At 54.2% G+C, this 15,920-nt stretch overlaps 1 protein-coding gene across 1 annotated transcript; it reads right to left on the minus strand.

Moving 5' to 3' along the window:
* Positions 1-9: 9 nt before the first annotated feature.
* Positions 10-15,719, minus strand: pcsk1nl (proprotein convertase subtilisin/kexin type 1 inhibitor, like). Its single transcript, XM_088623918.1, has 3 exons — positions 15,561-15,719; positions 2,617-3,200; positions 10-2,055 (listed from the first exon to the last, which is right to left on the minus strand). The coding sequence occupies exons 1-3, from the start codon at positions 15,642-15,644 to the stop codon at positions 1,671-1,673; spliced, it is 1,053 nt and encodes a 350-aa protein (XP_088480044.1). The 5' UTR covers positions 15,645-15,719; the 3' UTR covers positions 10-1,670.
* Between the last annotated feature and the right edge of the window lie 201 nt (positions 15,720-15,920).

The raw sequence follows: 15,920 nt of genomic DNA on the forward strand, positions 1-15,920 counted from the left end.
AACAACGGCTCATCTTCCACATAATCATTTATTAGAATATCTTGTTGATCACATCAGCGAGCAAAATATATTTTGTACAAGATCTTAGAGAATGCACAGGTATCGGAAAAGCCACAAGAATCTCAACCACAGAGTTTTCTTTTGTCCACAAAGTCACAGAATAGAGAGAGCGAGAGCGAGAGCGAGAGAGAGAGAGAGAGAGAGATGGGGGACCTAGGAGGTGAAAAGTGGTTCAGTCACGTGCAGGACATTCATTGGCCTGATTATCACTGACACGTAGGGCTCCCCTGCAGAGCTGGGGAGAGGACAGCGAAGAGCTAACAGGGCCAGGAGCGGAGTCAGGATGGGGACATCTCCAACAGGACTGCCCCCGCTGTCTCAGAGTGTGCACTGCGGCGCTGTGCTGTCGGTGCTGCGACTAGATACACTGGGATACTGTGACTGAAGAGAGGCAGGAGGAGGGGACGGGTGTGGACTGAGAGGTTTTCCGCTCGTAATCCTATTTTTTCCGTCCCTTCCAGAAAGCACGAGAGTAACCTGTCCAACTAGACCAGACTCATCTTCCCTCTGCAGTACGGGCTGGGGCTCTGGCCCCAGTATACAGGGAACTGAAGGTGGGTATTTTATATCACGAGAAGCCTGGATGAGCCAAGATGGACGGTCTCCAGGCAGGCAGCTGTGGCGACCGTCGCACCAGTATGCAGCATCAGGGGCAATATTCTAGCAGGGAGGCTGGCCTGTCTGTGTCCATGTTCCTCAGCTTTTAATGTCCCTCTGTACTTCAGTACCTGCTTTAGATCCGGAGACAGAGGCTAACAGGACCAATTAGGTGGTAATTGGTTAATTGCCTCGTTAAGGTCGAGTGGAATGGAACCTTTAGACACACGCCCCCCTCCAGCCCCACAGCTGAAGAGCAGTGCTCTACATGCATTACTCCATGTGCAACAGTTTATTCTGGGTGACTGGCCGGTGTATTTTTTATTATGAAGTGCCAGCAAATGTTTGGAGGAGGAACACCATATAAAAACAGACTTTATTGCAGTTGTATTTTACAAATGGGCCACTAGTTCCCTGCTGGGCACCTGGTATCTGACTGTTGGAGTGTTGTGTGCAGCAGGAGATGACTCTGTTAAATGCATGTCTCCTGCCCTGTGTTTTCTGCAAGGGATGGATTGGAACAGAACTACACTGCTGAACTGATGTATGGAGCCAGGGGCTTGAGGAACAACAGGGTGACTTTGCGAAAGTAACTTTGCTGTTTTGTTTTTTTTCTCCAGCGCCACAATTTACTCTACATAGTTTAACGAATTAAAAAAAAACAAAACAAAACTCACTGCTTATTTTCCAGGTTACATTGAAAGCGAAAGAAAAGAAGTCTCTCTGACAAACCTACATGGCGTCCCTGCCTTCTGTGTGCAGTGCTGATTTTTCAGAAGATCAGGGGATGGCTGATGACGCTCTGGAGGAGAAGAATCTTTCTACCTGTCCCCCTGTGAGTTAGTATTGGGTGTGAGGTGGCAGCTCCGGGTGACTGGAGTTACCTGCACTGGCTGTCCCCGCCCCGGGTGTAACGTCAGTCACGGCGGAGTTGCCCCTGCGCGTGCGTACATGCGTGTGTGTTGTGTTAATCTGAGCTGTTTCTTCCCCTCCCCCCCCCCACCCCCCCCATGTTACTCGGGCAGGTACTGTAGGATCCGCTGTGCGAGGAGGTCGGGGTCATAGGTCACGGCTCGCCGCTTGCGGGCCGGCCTCCCGCCTCCCTGCAGCTCGCTGTCGATGCGCTTCATCCTCTGCAGCCCGGCGCGCGCGCCCCCCGCCGCCGCCGCCCTCTCCTCTTCCTCCTCCTCCTCCTCGTCCCCCAGCCGCTTCACGCGCAGCAGCGACGGCTCGACCCTGGGGGACGGGGGAGCCCCGTCGTCCAGCGAGCGGCGGGGCCTCTTCAGGGGGGGAGTGGGGCGGTCGCCGGCCGCCGCCAGGTCCCTCTTGGCCAGGCGAGAGGGGGTCTGCTGGGGGGTCTCCGACGCCAGGCTGGATAGGACCCGCCCCACCAGGTACCTGCAGGGGCAGAAGGTGAGAGAGCATCACTCCTCTGGTCTCTGCAGCTCAGCTGCACAGGTGAAAGGGGTGTTAGTGGGACCAGTAGGGGGTACTTAGCGATGGGGACACTTAAACCAAGGTCCTGACTCTGTGTGGTCATTAAACATTCTGGGGTGTTTCTCGAAACGAGTAGGGGTGTTACCCCAGAGTCCTGGCCAGATTTCCCCCTGGCCTTCTCATGGGCTCCTACTAACCCCCCTCTCTGAACTGGCTTCATAACTCTGCTCTCCTCCCCACTGAGAGCTGCTGTGTGGGGAGAGGACTGGCGCATCATCCAGGTGGGGCTGCACACTGGTGGGGGTGGAGGGGATCCCCAGTACCTGTAAAGAGCTCTGAGTGGAGTGTCCAGAAAAGCGCTATGTAAGTGTAAGCAACTATAATTATTAGTTGTAGTAGGAGGAGGCAGCCCACCTCGTTGTCTGTATCCACAGCACAGAACCAGTACACCTCTCTTGCCCCCAGGGGTCAGTCTCACTCCCTCCACCCCTCCCTCTGGCTTGCGGGCTGGCCTGCACTCACCTCAGCACCTCCTCCTCCCCCTCCTCGCCGCCCGGCCCCCCGCTGCGGCTGTCCGCGGTCAGCAGTCTGCTGGTGGGGGGCAGACTGGCCTGCCTCAGCCTCTCCTGCCTGTAGCGGTTCAGCAGAGCCTGGGTCAGCTGGGGGTCCAGAAGGCCCTGCCAGGCGGCCTGGGGCTTGTCCATGCTGAGCCCCTGCTCCGTCTCGTCGTAATCGGGGGGGTAAGGGCCCTGAAAGTCTCCAGTCTCCTCCAACCCCAGCTTCTGGGGGGCTCCGTAGCTCTCACTGAGGAGGCGGAGCAATCCGGCAAGGTAGATGGCCTCTTGGTCCCGCCTCCTGTCGTCGTCGACCAATTGCTGCAACGCCTCTCCTACGCCACGCCCCTTCCAGCCCTCCAGTCCGGTGCCCGGTTGGTAGAAGATCTCGTTGTTCCGCCCCTCGCTCCCCAGGCCCGCCCCTGGAGGAGGGTATGACATCACCATCTGGGCCTCGTAGGGGAGCGAATCGCGTAGCTCCCTCCGCATCCGCCCGGCTCCGCCCACCTCCTCTGTGCCCCACGCACTGCGAGGGCCGCCACTGGACAATGGCTGAGAGAGGGAGAGAATGGGGGAACCTTATTTATTTATTCAGCTCCAGATAGAATTTATGCTCCTCAAAATTTGTTTGAAGACTTTTTACTCCCCAAAAAATGAGTCTCTAAACGAATGTAAGAGACAATGCAGAGGCAGAAAAGACAACATGCATTTTTACCGTGGGCTGGCACACACTCGTGCGGAGTCACTTAATGAGGGACTTGGACCTGAAGGAAGACCGTGCCGGTCAGGGCCAGTCAGAGCTCAGACGGGTGTCCACCCTGACTGATTCAGCAGGGCTGATTGCTCAGGTAGTAGTCATAAACAGCATTGACAATGGACACCCATCCAACCACATTCCAACCACTTCACCCAGTACAGGGTCTGGCAGGGGGAGCCAGAGTCTATCCCAGCAAGCAATGGGCCCAAGGCAGGGAACACCCTGGACAGGACGCCAGTGCGTCACAAGCTAATGGACAGTCACCTAAAAGACAGCAACAGCCGGCGCTTCGGTAACTGTCCTGCTTTTGAAACGGATCTCGTTCTGCTGTCACAGTCTTCTTCCCCAGTGCCCTGTCCCACCCTGCCGCGCTGCATCGCGTTCCCACTCCCTCTGCAAACTCGGCTCTGTTGTTAAAGGCTTCTGCAGGCGGTTGAGCTGTGAGCAGGAGCCAAGCCAGGGTGTAGGTGTAGGTTTATGCCCTTCCAGAACCCTGCTCGCCCCAGATCAATCCTCCCTGTCCTTTTCACTGGTTCGTTCACACGCAGCAACAGCCACTCCCAGCTGTGAAGTCTCACCTCCCAGTAGCTATTCCTCTAAATAAACCCTGCAGTCTAACATGTGGTGGCTGAGTTAAACTTCTGGTTCAAATACCTAGCGTTGTCGTTATCGAAAGGAATCTGCATGTGTTAAATTGTATCCTGAAACATGTCTTTGCACGGTGACTGGGAACAATCCTTTTGAACACTTTCTCTATGCACCAGAGGGGATTCAGGATAGCCCCCTGGTCGTACTGCACTCTCTCTCCCGCCTCATTCCCAAACCGGGCTGTAGAGGTACCTGTGTCCAGCGGTCAGAGCTCGTCTTGGACAGTCCCAGCCTGGCTTTGATGGGGGTTTTATTAGAGCAGGAGACAGGCATGGACAGCTAACTGTATTCTGTTCATTCTCTTTCCATCTCTGACCACCTTGCCTCAGGGCTGAAATAGGTTAGGTCTGGTTTCAAGGTTACTGTCCTCAGAATTTAGTCAGAAAGGCAAGGCTTAGTGTGTTTTACTGCATGTTTCACTCTCCTGTGCTTCTCGGTATTAATAGGATTTTCTGAGAATAGATTGAAAGCGAGGCAGAACTGTACACATTTCCTACACTTTGACTCAAACACTGCATTAATAATGGAAGAGAGCTGCTGCTTTCACCCCCCCTGCTCCCTCTCCAGAGGTCTGGGGTAGTAAGAGACACGTGGCTGCAAGAGCAGAGCATCTCACACACACAGATCTCACTCTGCACACCCTCAGACACACAGATCTCACCCTGTGCACCCTCACACACACAGATCTCACTCTGCACACCCTCAGACACACAGATCTCACCCTGTGCACCCTCAGACACACAGATCTCACCCTGTGCACCCTCAGACACACAGATCTCACCCTGTGCACCCTCAGACACACAGATCTCACTCTGCACACCCTCAGACACACAGATCTCACTCTGCACACCCTCAGACACACAGCTCTCACTGTGTGCACCCTCAGACACACAGCTCTCACTGTGTGCACCCTCAGACACACAGATCTCACTCTGCACACCCTCAGACACACAGCTCTCACTCTGCACACCCTCAGACACACAGTTCTCACTGTGTGCACCCTCAGACACACAGATCTCACTCTGCACACCCTCAGACACACAGATCTCACTCTGCACACCCTCAGACACACAGATCTCACTCTGCACACCCTCAGACACACAGCTCTCACTGTGTGCACCCTCAGACACACAGCTCTCACTGTGTGCACCCTCAGACACACAGATCTCACTCTGCACACCCTCAGACACACAGCTCTCACTCTGCACACCCTCAGACACACAGCTCTCACTGTGTGCACCCTCAGACACACAGATCTCACCCTGTGCACCCTCAGACACACAGCTCTCACTGTGTGCACCCTCAGACACACAGATCTCACCCTGTGCACCCTCAGACACACAGATCTCACCCTGTGCACCCTCAGACACACAGCTCTCACTGTGTGCACCCTCAGACACACAGCTCTCACTCTGCACACCCTCAGACACACAGCTCTCACCCTGTGCACCCTCAGACACACAGATCTCACCCTGTGCACCCTCAGACACACAGCTCTCACTGTGTGCACCCTCAGACACACAGCTCTCACTCTGCACACCCTCAGACACACAGCTCTCACTGTGTGCACCCTCAGACACACAGCTCTCACTGTGTGCACCCTCAGACACACAGCTCTCACTCTGCACACCCTCAGACACACAGCTCTCACTCTGCACACTCACAGACACACAGCTCTCACTCTGCACACCCTCAGACACACAGCTCTCACTGTGTGCACCCTCAGACACACAGATCTCACTCTGCACACTCTCAGACACACAGCTCTCACCCTGTGCACCCTCAGACACACAGATCTCACCCTGTGCACCCTCAGACACACAGATCTCACTCTGCACACCCTCAGACACACAGATCTCACCCTGTGCACCCTCACACACACAGATCTCACTCTGCACACCCTCAGACACACAGATCTCACCCTGTGCACCCTCAGACACACAGATCTCACCCTGTGCACCCTCAGACACACAGATCTCACTCTGCACACCCTCAGACACACAGATCTCACCCTGTGCACCCTCAGACACACAGATCTCACTCTGCACACCCTCAGACACACAGATCTCACTCTGCACACCCTCAGACACACAGCTCTCACTGTGTGCACCCTCAGACACACAGCTCTCACTGTGTGCACCCTCAGACACACAGATCTCACTCTGCACACCCTCAGACACACAGCTCTCACTCTGCACACCCTCAGACACACAGTTCTCACTGTGTGCACCCTCAGACACACAGCTCTCACTCTGCACACCCTCAGACACACAGATCTCACCCTGTGCACCCTCAGACACACAGCTCTCACTCTGCACACCCTCAGACACACAGATCTCACTCTGCACACCCTCAGACACACAGATCTCACTCTGCACACTCTCAGACACACAGATCTCACTGTGTGCACTCTCAGACACACAGATCTCACTGTGTGCACTCTCAGACACACAGCTCTCACTCTGCACACTCTCAGACACACAGCTCTCACTCTGCACACCCTCAGACACACGGCTCTCACTCTGCACACCCTCAGACACACAGCTCTCACTCTGCGCACTCTCAGACACACAGCTCTCACTCTGCACACCCTCAGACACACAACTCTCACTGTGTGCACCCTCAGACACACAGCTCTCACTCTGCACACCCTCAGACACACGGCTCTCACTCTGCACACCCTCAGACACACAGCTCTCACTCTGCACACCCTCAGACACACAGCTCTCACTCTGTGCACCCTCAGACACACAGCTCTCACTCTGCACACTCTCAGACACACGGCTCTCACTCTGCACACTCTCAGACACACAGCTCTCACTCTGCACACTCTCAGACACACGGCTCTCACTCTGCACACCCTCAGACACACAGATCTCACTCTGCACACCCTCAGACACACAGCTCTCACCCTGTGAACCCTCAGACACACAGCTCTCACTCTGCACACCCTCAGACACACAGATCTCACTCTGCACACCCTCAGACACACAGCTCTCACTCTGCACACCCTCAGACACACAGCTCTCACTCTGCACACCCTCAGACACACAGCTCTCACTCTGCGCACCCTCAGACACACAGCTCTCACTGTGTGCACCCTCAGACACACCCCACACAGGGTTGTGTTCCTGTCTCTGCAGGGACAGCCCTGAGATTCTTGTTCTCTTTTGATGTAGTATTCTACACCCTCCACAATGACATCACACGGGGGGAGAGCAGACCCGGAACAACTCCTGACACCTGACAGAAGGTCTGAGCAGACTGACCAAACTCAGGCCCTTCAGAACATACAGGCTGCTGGCCTGGCCTGGCCTGGACTGGGCTGGGCTGGACTGGGCTGGACTGGCCTGGACTGGGCTGTCACCATTACCTCCGAGGCAAGGACCAGCAACAAACAGAACTGAAAAGGGCCAACGCGATCAGTGAATAACCAAAGTGTCTAACACTTCAGAGTGACACAGTCAGAGTGTCTAACATCACGGTGTCCAACACAGAGTCCTCAGGACACAAGGGCACGACGCCAGACTCACAATACAATGACAGCGCGAAAGACCTTCATTCCTGACGGACTGCACACAGACTGAGGGTTTTCAACCCTCATGAATCCAGGAGGAAGCTGGCAGGGCTGTGGGGCTCCTGACCAGGAGGGCTTGCGGAAGTCGGGGTGAACATCCCCTGCAGCAATCCAGCCAGGAAGGGAGGAATGGTCAGGGGGTGCTACTTGCACTGGAAACGGAATTTATGTTGCATGCAACCAGGGATTAAGGGATTAAAAATCATTTTTTTCAGGATGTTTCAGACAAGAGTCCTTCTTCAGGACTGTTTAGAGAATGTAAAACTTTATCCAGTTTTAACCGTTTTGTGCTTACAGCATAAAAACGTCCTTTTCTTGTTTGGTTATGTGTTCACTGCAGTTCACCTTCCTATAAAAAGCTTTACTGTGTGTTAATATATAAAAAACCTAGTCATAGCACAGCCAGGTGTTGGCACAGCTGTTTCCGCCCACACCAGGTTGCTAGGTTACCTTGGAGTACCAGTTACCTTGGAAACCAGGCTTAAGCAACAGGGCTCAGCTCTTCCTGCTGCTGGCTTGATTTTGATCTCCGCAGGTTTCATTTACACCTTTCGGTGACATTATCACCTCCGCCCTGGGGCTAGCGTTGAGTCATCGCGTTGAGAAGCAGGGGCTGAGAGAGGGAGGAAGGGAGTGATGGGGGGGAGATAGAGAGGAGGTGGTGTCTTTACCTGTCACGTCGATTGAGAGCAAGATCTCCTCTACAGTGATGACCTGGGGGCTCGCTTAATAAAGCCGGGCCCCAACGTGGGCGATCCAGGGCTCAGGGGTGACACAGCTGTGGCCCATCTGGGCTTCGAACTCGCAACCCTTCGGTCCGGATCCCGGAGCCCAGAGCCCAGGCTCTTGCAGGACGCTCCATGCCGAGACGGGTGGAGAGAGACAGAGGGAGAGGGAGGAGGGAGGAGGGGTGGCCTGGTGCCCGGTGGAGCGGTCAGCAGGGGGTCCCGAGCACAGTGGACAGAAGAGGGGAGAACAAGACGGATATGAACACGGAGAGGTGGAATGAGAGAGGACGACGGAGGGATGGAGGAAAGAGGGAAAGACAGGAAGACGAAGGAAAAGCGAGGCAGGAGAGATGAAGGACACAGAGGGGGAATAATGACCCCCAAGGTAGAGACAGGGCCTGGGGGGAGGGTCTAGATGAAAGCAGGGAGATCAATATCCAGCGAAGCGATTACTCTGACAGCCTCGTTTGACTTCATTAGGCTGCCCTCTTCGTGACGATACCCCCCTGAGGTCTGTTTCTACTGGCCTGGTGTGCGGTGCACAAGTGAGGGTGAGGTCTCCGGCGCTGAGCAAACAGGGCCCTGACACAAGGACAGACAGCCCTGCGCCACCAGGTCTGGTCCAGCTACAGCAGGGCGTTGCCCCTCTGCGGGCACAAGACACCACTCACTCAGTCCTTTCGTTTCTCTCCGCCCTGAATCTCCCGTGTGCTCATTCACTGGTTGCACTGGCCCTTGTCAGTTCTTTGTGTTGCTGGTCCTTGCCTCACAGCTCCAATGGTGACCTCTGCCCCTGTTTATTTTATTGCAGTGGGAATGTAGACTCCAGATTCACAGCAGTCAAGGCCGTCCCAGGATTTCAGACCAACTGGAGGCTTTGTTTGTACCAATAAGCCAGTGCAAGTCCCTCATTGCCCTTTTCTGTTTTCGAGTGATGTAATTAGCGAAGTACCGCAGGGGTCTGTACTAGAACCACGGCTCTTCTTAATTTACACCAATGACCTACATTTCAGCACAGACAGAAAAACCTGTCAGGTTTGCAGATGATACCAGATCAATTGGATGACCCAGCATTGCAGCAGCAGTAACATTCAGATCAAATTCATAACTGAGCAAACACCTGGCACATGATATCTGATTAGTCAGGTGCAGGGTGCGAGTAAAGTTTAATTCCATGCTGAAAAATAGAAAAGGACACAACCTCTTCAGGCATGGAAGGAACATTTACTCGATGCTTTGCAGCCACACACAGACACAGCTCTCGCTGGAACAGGAGCAGGGTTTTGCACGCAGAGAGTTAAAATTCAAATGGTAAAAACAACATGGGAAACACTGAGCTAGAAGAAGCTACTAATGATACGGTCTTAAGTGTTTATATTGACGCATCGTTTATATTTTTTAGACAATGGGAGGAAATAAAATGAAGAGCATAAAATTTAAATAAAAGGATGTCATGTTAAAATTGTATTACCCACAAGTTAAGCTTCACTTAGAATATTATGTGCAATTTTGGTCACCAGGTTATAGGAAAGATATTACAGCTCTAGAAGACGTCCAGAGAAGACACACTGGAGCCTGAGGGACTGATTGACTGATTGAAGAAACTGAACCTTGTTGTCTTGAACAGAGAAGACAATGAGGGGATCAGATATTCATAATCCTCAAAGTATTCCAACCCCTGGAAGGCACTGACAAAGTCAACCCAGTCAGACCAGTGAGACACAAACCAGAGGACACAGGTGGGAACTGCGTCAACGTCCATTTAAAAACTCGGAACAGGAGTCTGTGATTTACACAAGGGGTTGTGGGAGTCTGGAACAAGCTGCCCAGCCATGCTGTTGAAGCCGAGACCTATCCTGGTTTCTTTCGAGAGCTGGCTGGAAGAGAAGCTCGGAATAACTGATCGATTAACTCCTAAACTGCCACGGGCCAGGTGAGTCGAATGGCCTCCTGTCCTTTTGTAACCCAGCTCAGGATCTTATCTGTAGAGTTTGTATGAGACCTCAGACGGATCAGACTGCAGTGCAGTTTCACCCCCCACTCGCAGATTTCTAGTGGATTCTCCCTGATGTCTTGCTTTGCATAATGCAGTTTCCGATTCACTAACACTGACCGACACAAGGGAGCCGGATCAGGGCCCGTGACCTTGGGCACTGACGGGGGGGTGACAGACCGCCCTGCACCCCCCTCTCACGCGCCACGCTGATACCGCCTGCTCCGTGGCCTCTGTGGGAGCAGACTTTTTAAAATTCGATCAAAGTAAACTTTATTTCACCAAAAAACATCTCACAACAATAAGTACACGTTCGAACAAAACATTAAACTCTAATCCCTTGTACGCCTTCTCAATCGGGTGCTTGTCCCTTATCAATCTGAGCAAGGGGATGCTGGGGCTGGATTTGCACAATGAAAGAGTCCCCCGCAGACCCTACCCCTTGCTGTTGTCCGTGCCTCTCTCTCTGTCCCGGCCCTGACACTGCGGTTGTCCAGGGATTCTCTCCTTACTCCCTGTATCTGTGCCTGTCTCTGTGTGTGTGTGAGCGGATACCCCTGGTTCAGCCTGCAGAGCAGACGCTGCCTGGTTCTTGAGGAAAAGCCTGTGACGCAGGTCTCCTCCAGGGCCCGTGTGAGTCAGAGAGGGGCTGACTCACGCTGATGCAGGGCGAGTGACGTTGCCAGACTCTGGCGTCGGCGCTGTGCTGTCACCGCGCCCCCTGATCCCTGCCGATCTCACCCGCCTCTCTTTAACACCACTCCCAGTCTGAGGAAGTGTGTCCACCTGGGGCTTATCGGCCATCACTGTGCTATTCCTTAACGCTGGGTGCAACACTGTCGCCCTCGTCAAGGAGCTGGAGTCCTTTGCCGGTGAGATTCGCACGCACAGAGACATGCAGTGAGTCAGGCATTCGTTACCTCTGAAAAATCCAGACCCGCTGCCTAATTAGGGCTCTCTGCTGGGGGAACTGGGTTAGCGAGGGTCATCTAGCAGCAGCCCAGCAGAGGGGGGTGAGATGGAGGACTCTAAACCTTGTGAACAGAGGGTAGTTCATGAAGAAAAGGAGCCCGCTGGCCCCAGTTCTCAGAAATGAGGGCCTTTCAGATACCCTGCACTGTCTTGATGTGGCTCTATAATGTCACTGGGGATAAACGTGCACATCAGAGCTCACTGGTGTCACAAAGAGCACCTGCCTCAGTGCTGTGTCTTCCAACGCCTTTGTTGCTCATGTGCATTACACCATGCTAGCAGCATCTCCAAAAACATCTATAAACCTGAAGATGGGTAATGCGTGCATTACATCCTTGAATTATTCAAACACCCGGTTTGATCATTTTTTCTTTCTGAGAAATCTGAGAAAGGCAAAGGCAGAGGAATGTTGGCATCCAAGCCTCAAGAAGCAAATAAGATCTAAGACATCTGGGATGGCGGATCAAACGGGAGCTTGGATGAGCCAGACTCTTGGGACAGTCAGTCCTCTGTTTCAGTGCTTTTTTTAAAATCGGGGGAACCGAGGTTCTCTCTAGCTTCTTGGATCGACTTGCCAGGCTTTGTCCAAGTAGACAGGAGGCCCTAGGAAACTAACAGGGATATTAAACGAGCGCCTATACCGCCACAGCTGTGGTTATGTCTTGTTCTGTCCTTCTGTTCTAGCCTTTCCACTCCATGTCCCACTTGTCTCCATGCCTATCCGTCTTGTGTTTCTCCGACTGTTCTTGTCCGTCTCCTCTCCCCCCCAGCCTTGTCCTCCCTCACCTTCCATTTGTCTCCCACCCTGTCACTCGTTAGCTAATTAATGAGCTGATTATTCTTTTAAGCACTTGCTCTGTGTTCCTCCATGCCCGTCACTGTCTGATTTTCCTCCTGGCGTCTCTCCCCATCTCCTCGATGATACATCCCCGGCTGACGCGCGCAGAACGCAGTGTGTGTGTGTGTGTGTGTGTGTGTGTGTGTGTGTGTGTGTGTGTGTGTGTGTGTGTGTGTGTGTGTGTGTGTGTGTGTGTGTGCGGTGTGCGGTGTGCGGTGTGCGGTGTGTCTGCCCGCGTGCGTGGGTGTGTGCGCGTGTGTGTGTGCGCGTGTGCGTGTGTGGTATGTGGTGTGTGGTGTGCGGGTGTGTGTGGTGTGTGTTGTGTGGTGCGTGTGTGCACAAGCCCCTGGTGCTTGTCTGCTTCCATTTTGTTGCAGTGTGTCTGTTTCATCACCGTCTCCGTGACAATTCTGCCCTGGGTTTTCTGGGACACGGTTGCCCTGACGACGTGCCCTTCTCTGCAATTCCCGCCTCCCTCCGCCCGGCTCCCCGGCACGCAGGCATGTGTTTACCTAATTGGATTGCATCTGTTCATTATTGATTTCTGCTGTACGCTCTGTTCCTTCCTCTCCGTCCAGGGCAGAGAGTGCAAACACTTGCAGGAGCTCATCTGAGTCTGCGCCGCCTGGGAGCTCATAAACAACCCAAGCTGTCCCTTTCTCTTCTGCTCTGCTGCAGACGTTCATATTGGCCACCGACGTCTGGAACCAGATTATCTGGAAAATGACTGAGGCTCCATCAGTGTTGCTCTGTACATATGTGTCATGAAACTGCGGCTCTCTGGGAAAGGAAGGAGCATCATTGTGAGGAGAGCTGATCTCCTGATCCTCTCTGCGTAGGTCTTTGGTACAACTAGCCGATGAAAAATTATTTAGCAGCCATAACTCCTGATGAAGGCAGCGCGGAGTCACAGTGGCCAGCATTGCTGCCTTACAGTGCGACAGCCCTGGGCTCGATTCCAGGAGCACTATCTGCAGAGAGACTCTATGTTCTCACCATTTCGGCTTGGGTTTCCTGCAGGTGCACCAGTTCCCTCCTAAGTGAATTGACTTCTAGGGAAATCGGCCCTAGGTGTGTGTGTGCGCGTGTGCGTGAGTGAGTGGGTGGGTGTGTCTGTGTGTGTGCCCTGCGATGGACTGGCGTCCCATCCAGGGTGTACCCTGCCTTGTGCCTGTGGTTTGCCAGGATAGACTCCGGCTCCTGCTGACCACGTATTGGAAAACTGGGTTAGGAAATGGATGGACGGAGCCATTAACGAACGGAACGGACAGTTAAAGTGCCCATTCCGGTGACTGGCAGCAATCCCAGAAAGCCCTGGAACGGTGTGGTTTTCAGATGTATTCTCTCTCGTGCCAGCGCCAGGGGGGAGGGCGCACACAGCAGCAGGGAGAGCAGGAATGTGCCCGAGTTCGCTATAGCACTGAGGGGAGGACAATGAGGCGTAATCCCAGTGATGCCCAGCCACTGGCGCCCTACAGCACGGGCACCTCAACTCACGCGTCTCACAAGCAGCTGTACATCACCGCTGATCACTGTTGCTCCTTCTGCAGAAAGTGCACAGCTGACGCTGGAGGCCCTTCTGCTGGGCCAGAGCATCGGAATCCAGGTACAGTGTAAAAAAATCTGAGAGTCAATAAGCCCTGTTTAAGAACAGCAAGGCAGAGGAGGCGGGTGGAGGGATGTTTTTAAAGTACAAGGCAGAGGAGATGGGTGGAGCCAGGGAAGGCACCACCCTCTGCCGGTTCACACCTGCGTGTGGGAGTCTCTCTGGCCCCGCCCTCTCTCTCTCTTTTCTCTTTTCTCATTTCTTCCTCTCTCCCCCTCCCACCCCTTCTCGTTCCTCACTCCCGAGTTTCTCCAGAGTCTCTCCCTCCTTCTGGGCTCCTGTTTCTCCCTGCCTCCCTGTCTGGATTCTCCCTGATTCCTCTTTCCCTTTTCCCCCTCGTTTCTCCAGCCTCCCTGCCTCCATTTCCTCCGGTCTCCCCTCTACCTTCATCTCTCGCGAGCCCAGTGCAGTCCCACAGCACAAACAAGCACCTCACAGAAACTCAGGGGTGAGCAGAGCACCCGTGTGTCCGTGCATCAGGCCAGAATGACTGAATTAACACTGACATGGACCTACGCCTCCCCTGTCTCCCTTCTCAGACACAGGCCGGAGCACCACAGTCAGAGGGAGGGACAGAGACAGCAGGACCTGCACACTGCACACGTGTGGAGGGAGCCAGAGACCTGCGTGGAGGGTGAAATGGCCATCAGTATCCCGCGCAGAGAGAGAGAAGACAGTATCGGCAGACAGGGACACCGGGGCAGCAGTCCCCAGTGAGGCAGATTCAGGCGGTGCCTTTGAGACCCGAGTGGTTTCACGGTGGAAATGGGAGCAGAGCTCCAGCGATGAAGCGTGAGATGAGGATACAGAGCACGTCTCTGTGCATCTCTGTGCGTCTTTGTATTTCTGTCTGTCCCTGTGTGTTTCTGTGTGTCTCCGTATTTCTGTCTGTCCCTGTGTGTTTCTGTGTGTGTCTCTGTGAGTCTCTGTGTATTTCTTTGTTTCTGTGCGTCTCTGCATATTTCTGTGTGTTTCTGTTTTTCTCTCTATGTCTCTGTAGCATCTCTGTGTATTTCTGTCTCTGTGTGTTTTCAGGGTGTTTTCTGTGTCTCTTTTTGTCTCTGTGTCTCTCTGTGTTTTCTGTGTCTCTGTATGTTTCTGTGAGTCTCTCTGTGTGTTTTCTGTGTCTCTCTCTGTGTCTCTGTGTGTCTCTGTGTTTTCAGTGTGTTTTCTGTGTGTCTCTGTCTCTGCTCCTCTCTCTAGCAGTGTTGCCAGGTGACAGAAGATGGAAACGCAGTCTCTCCTTGCAAACAGCCTGTATCTCTGCGTCATGTCACACACACACACACACACACACACACACACACACACACACACACACACACACACACACACACACACACACAGCGGCTGACTCTGCACCTGCACTCCGCTCCATTTCTCCTCCGGCGCTGCCAGACACTGCCACGGCGAATGCCCCAAACACCCGTACCCTTCCCGGGTTTCAACCTGCCTCTCGGCTCTCCTCTTCCTCACACACACACACACACACACACACACACACACACACACACACACACACACACACACACACACACAGAGCTGCCCTGCCTCTCTCTCACGGTGCTCCGAACGAGCGCACGCACCTCCCCCGTTTCCTCACTGCCCCCCAGTCCCTCTCCTCGCCCCCTCCCTGCCCCTCTCTCCCCCCCCCCCCCCGGTCTCAGATGCTGCCGGGCAGCGGGATACGGGTGGGATACAGAGACTCTGGAGCGCTCGGCCGCCCGCGCCCTCTCAGACGGACACACGGACGCACCCCGCCCCCCACCCTTTCCGTCCCCCTCGGCCCTTACCTTGGCAGGCAGCGGCGGCAGGGAGGTGAGGAGGAGTGTGGATGAGAGCAGGAGGAAGGCTGTGCTGCTCAGAGGGCCCGACATCCTGGCCAGGAGAATGAGGCTGCCCGTGTGTTTCTGAGAGAAGGACTGAGGCTGGGAGAGATGGAGACTGGGATACAGGCTGGGGAGGGAGGGGGGGGCGGGGAGGAGGGGTTTAAGGATGTGCTCGAGGTGTGATGTGAGGAGGCAGGAGAGGAAGATGGAGAGAGGGAGGAGCTGAGGGAGGAGGAGGGGGGGACGACAGGGGAGTGATGTCAGCTCGTGAGAGATGCAGGAGGGGGAGGGACAGCAGAGGTGTGGGTTCAGACAGAAATACAG

This window comes from Lepisosteus platostomus, chromosome 3, assembly GCF_059453375.1.
Source record: "Lepisosteus platostomus isolate fLepPlt1 chromosome 3, fLepPlt1.hap1, whole genome shotgun sequence".
NCBI lineage: Eukaryota > Metazoa > Chordata > Actinopteri > Semionotiformes > Lepisosteidae > Lepisosteus > Lepisosteus platostomus.

Bases quoted from the DNA above. Each gene is read 5' to 3' on its own strand.
- pcsk1nl (XM_088623918.1), bottom strand. From the start codon at position 15,644: ATGTCGGGCCCTCTGAGCAGCACAGCCTTCCTCCTGCTCTCATCCACA. The intron at 3,201-15,560 runs GTAAGGGCCGAG...TCCCTCTCTCAG, and splicing joins TGCCGCCGCTGCCTGCCAAG to CCATTGTCCAGTGGCGGCCC. The intron at 2,056-2,616 runs GTGAGTGCAGGC...CTGCCCCTGCAG, and splicing joins GGGGAGGAGGAGGTGCTGAG to GTACCTGGTGGGGCGGGTCC.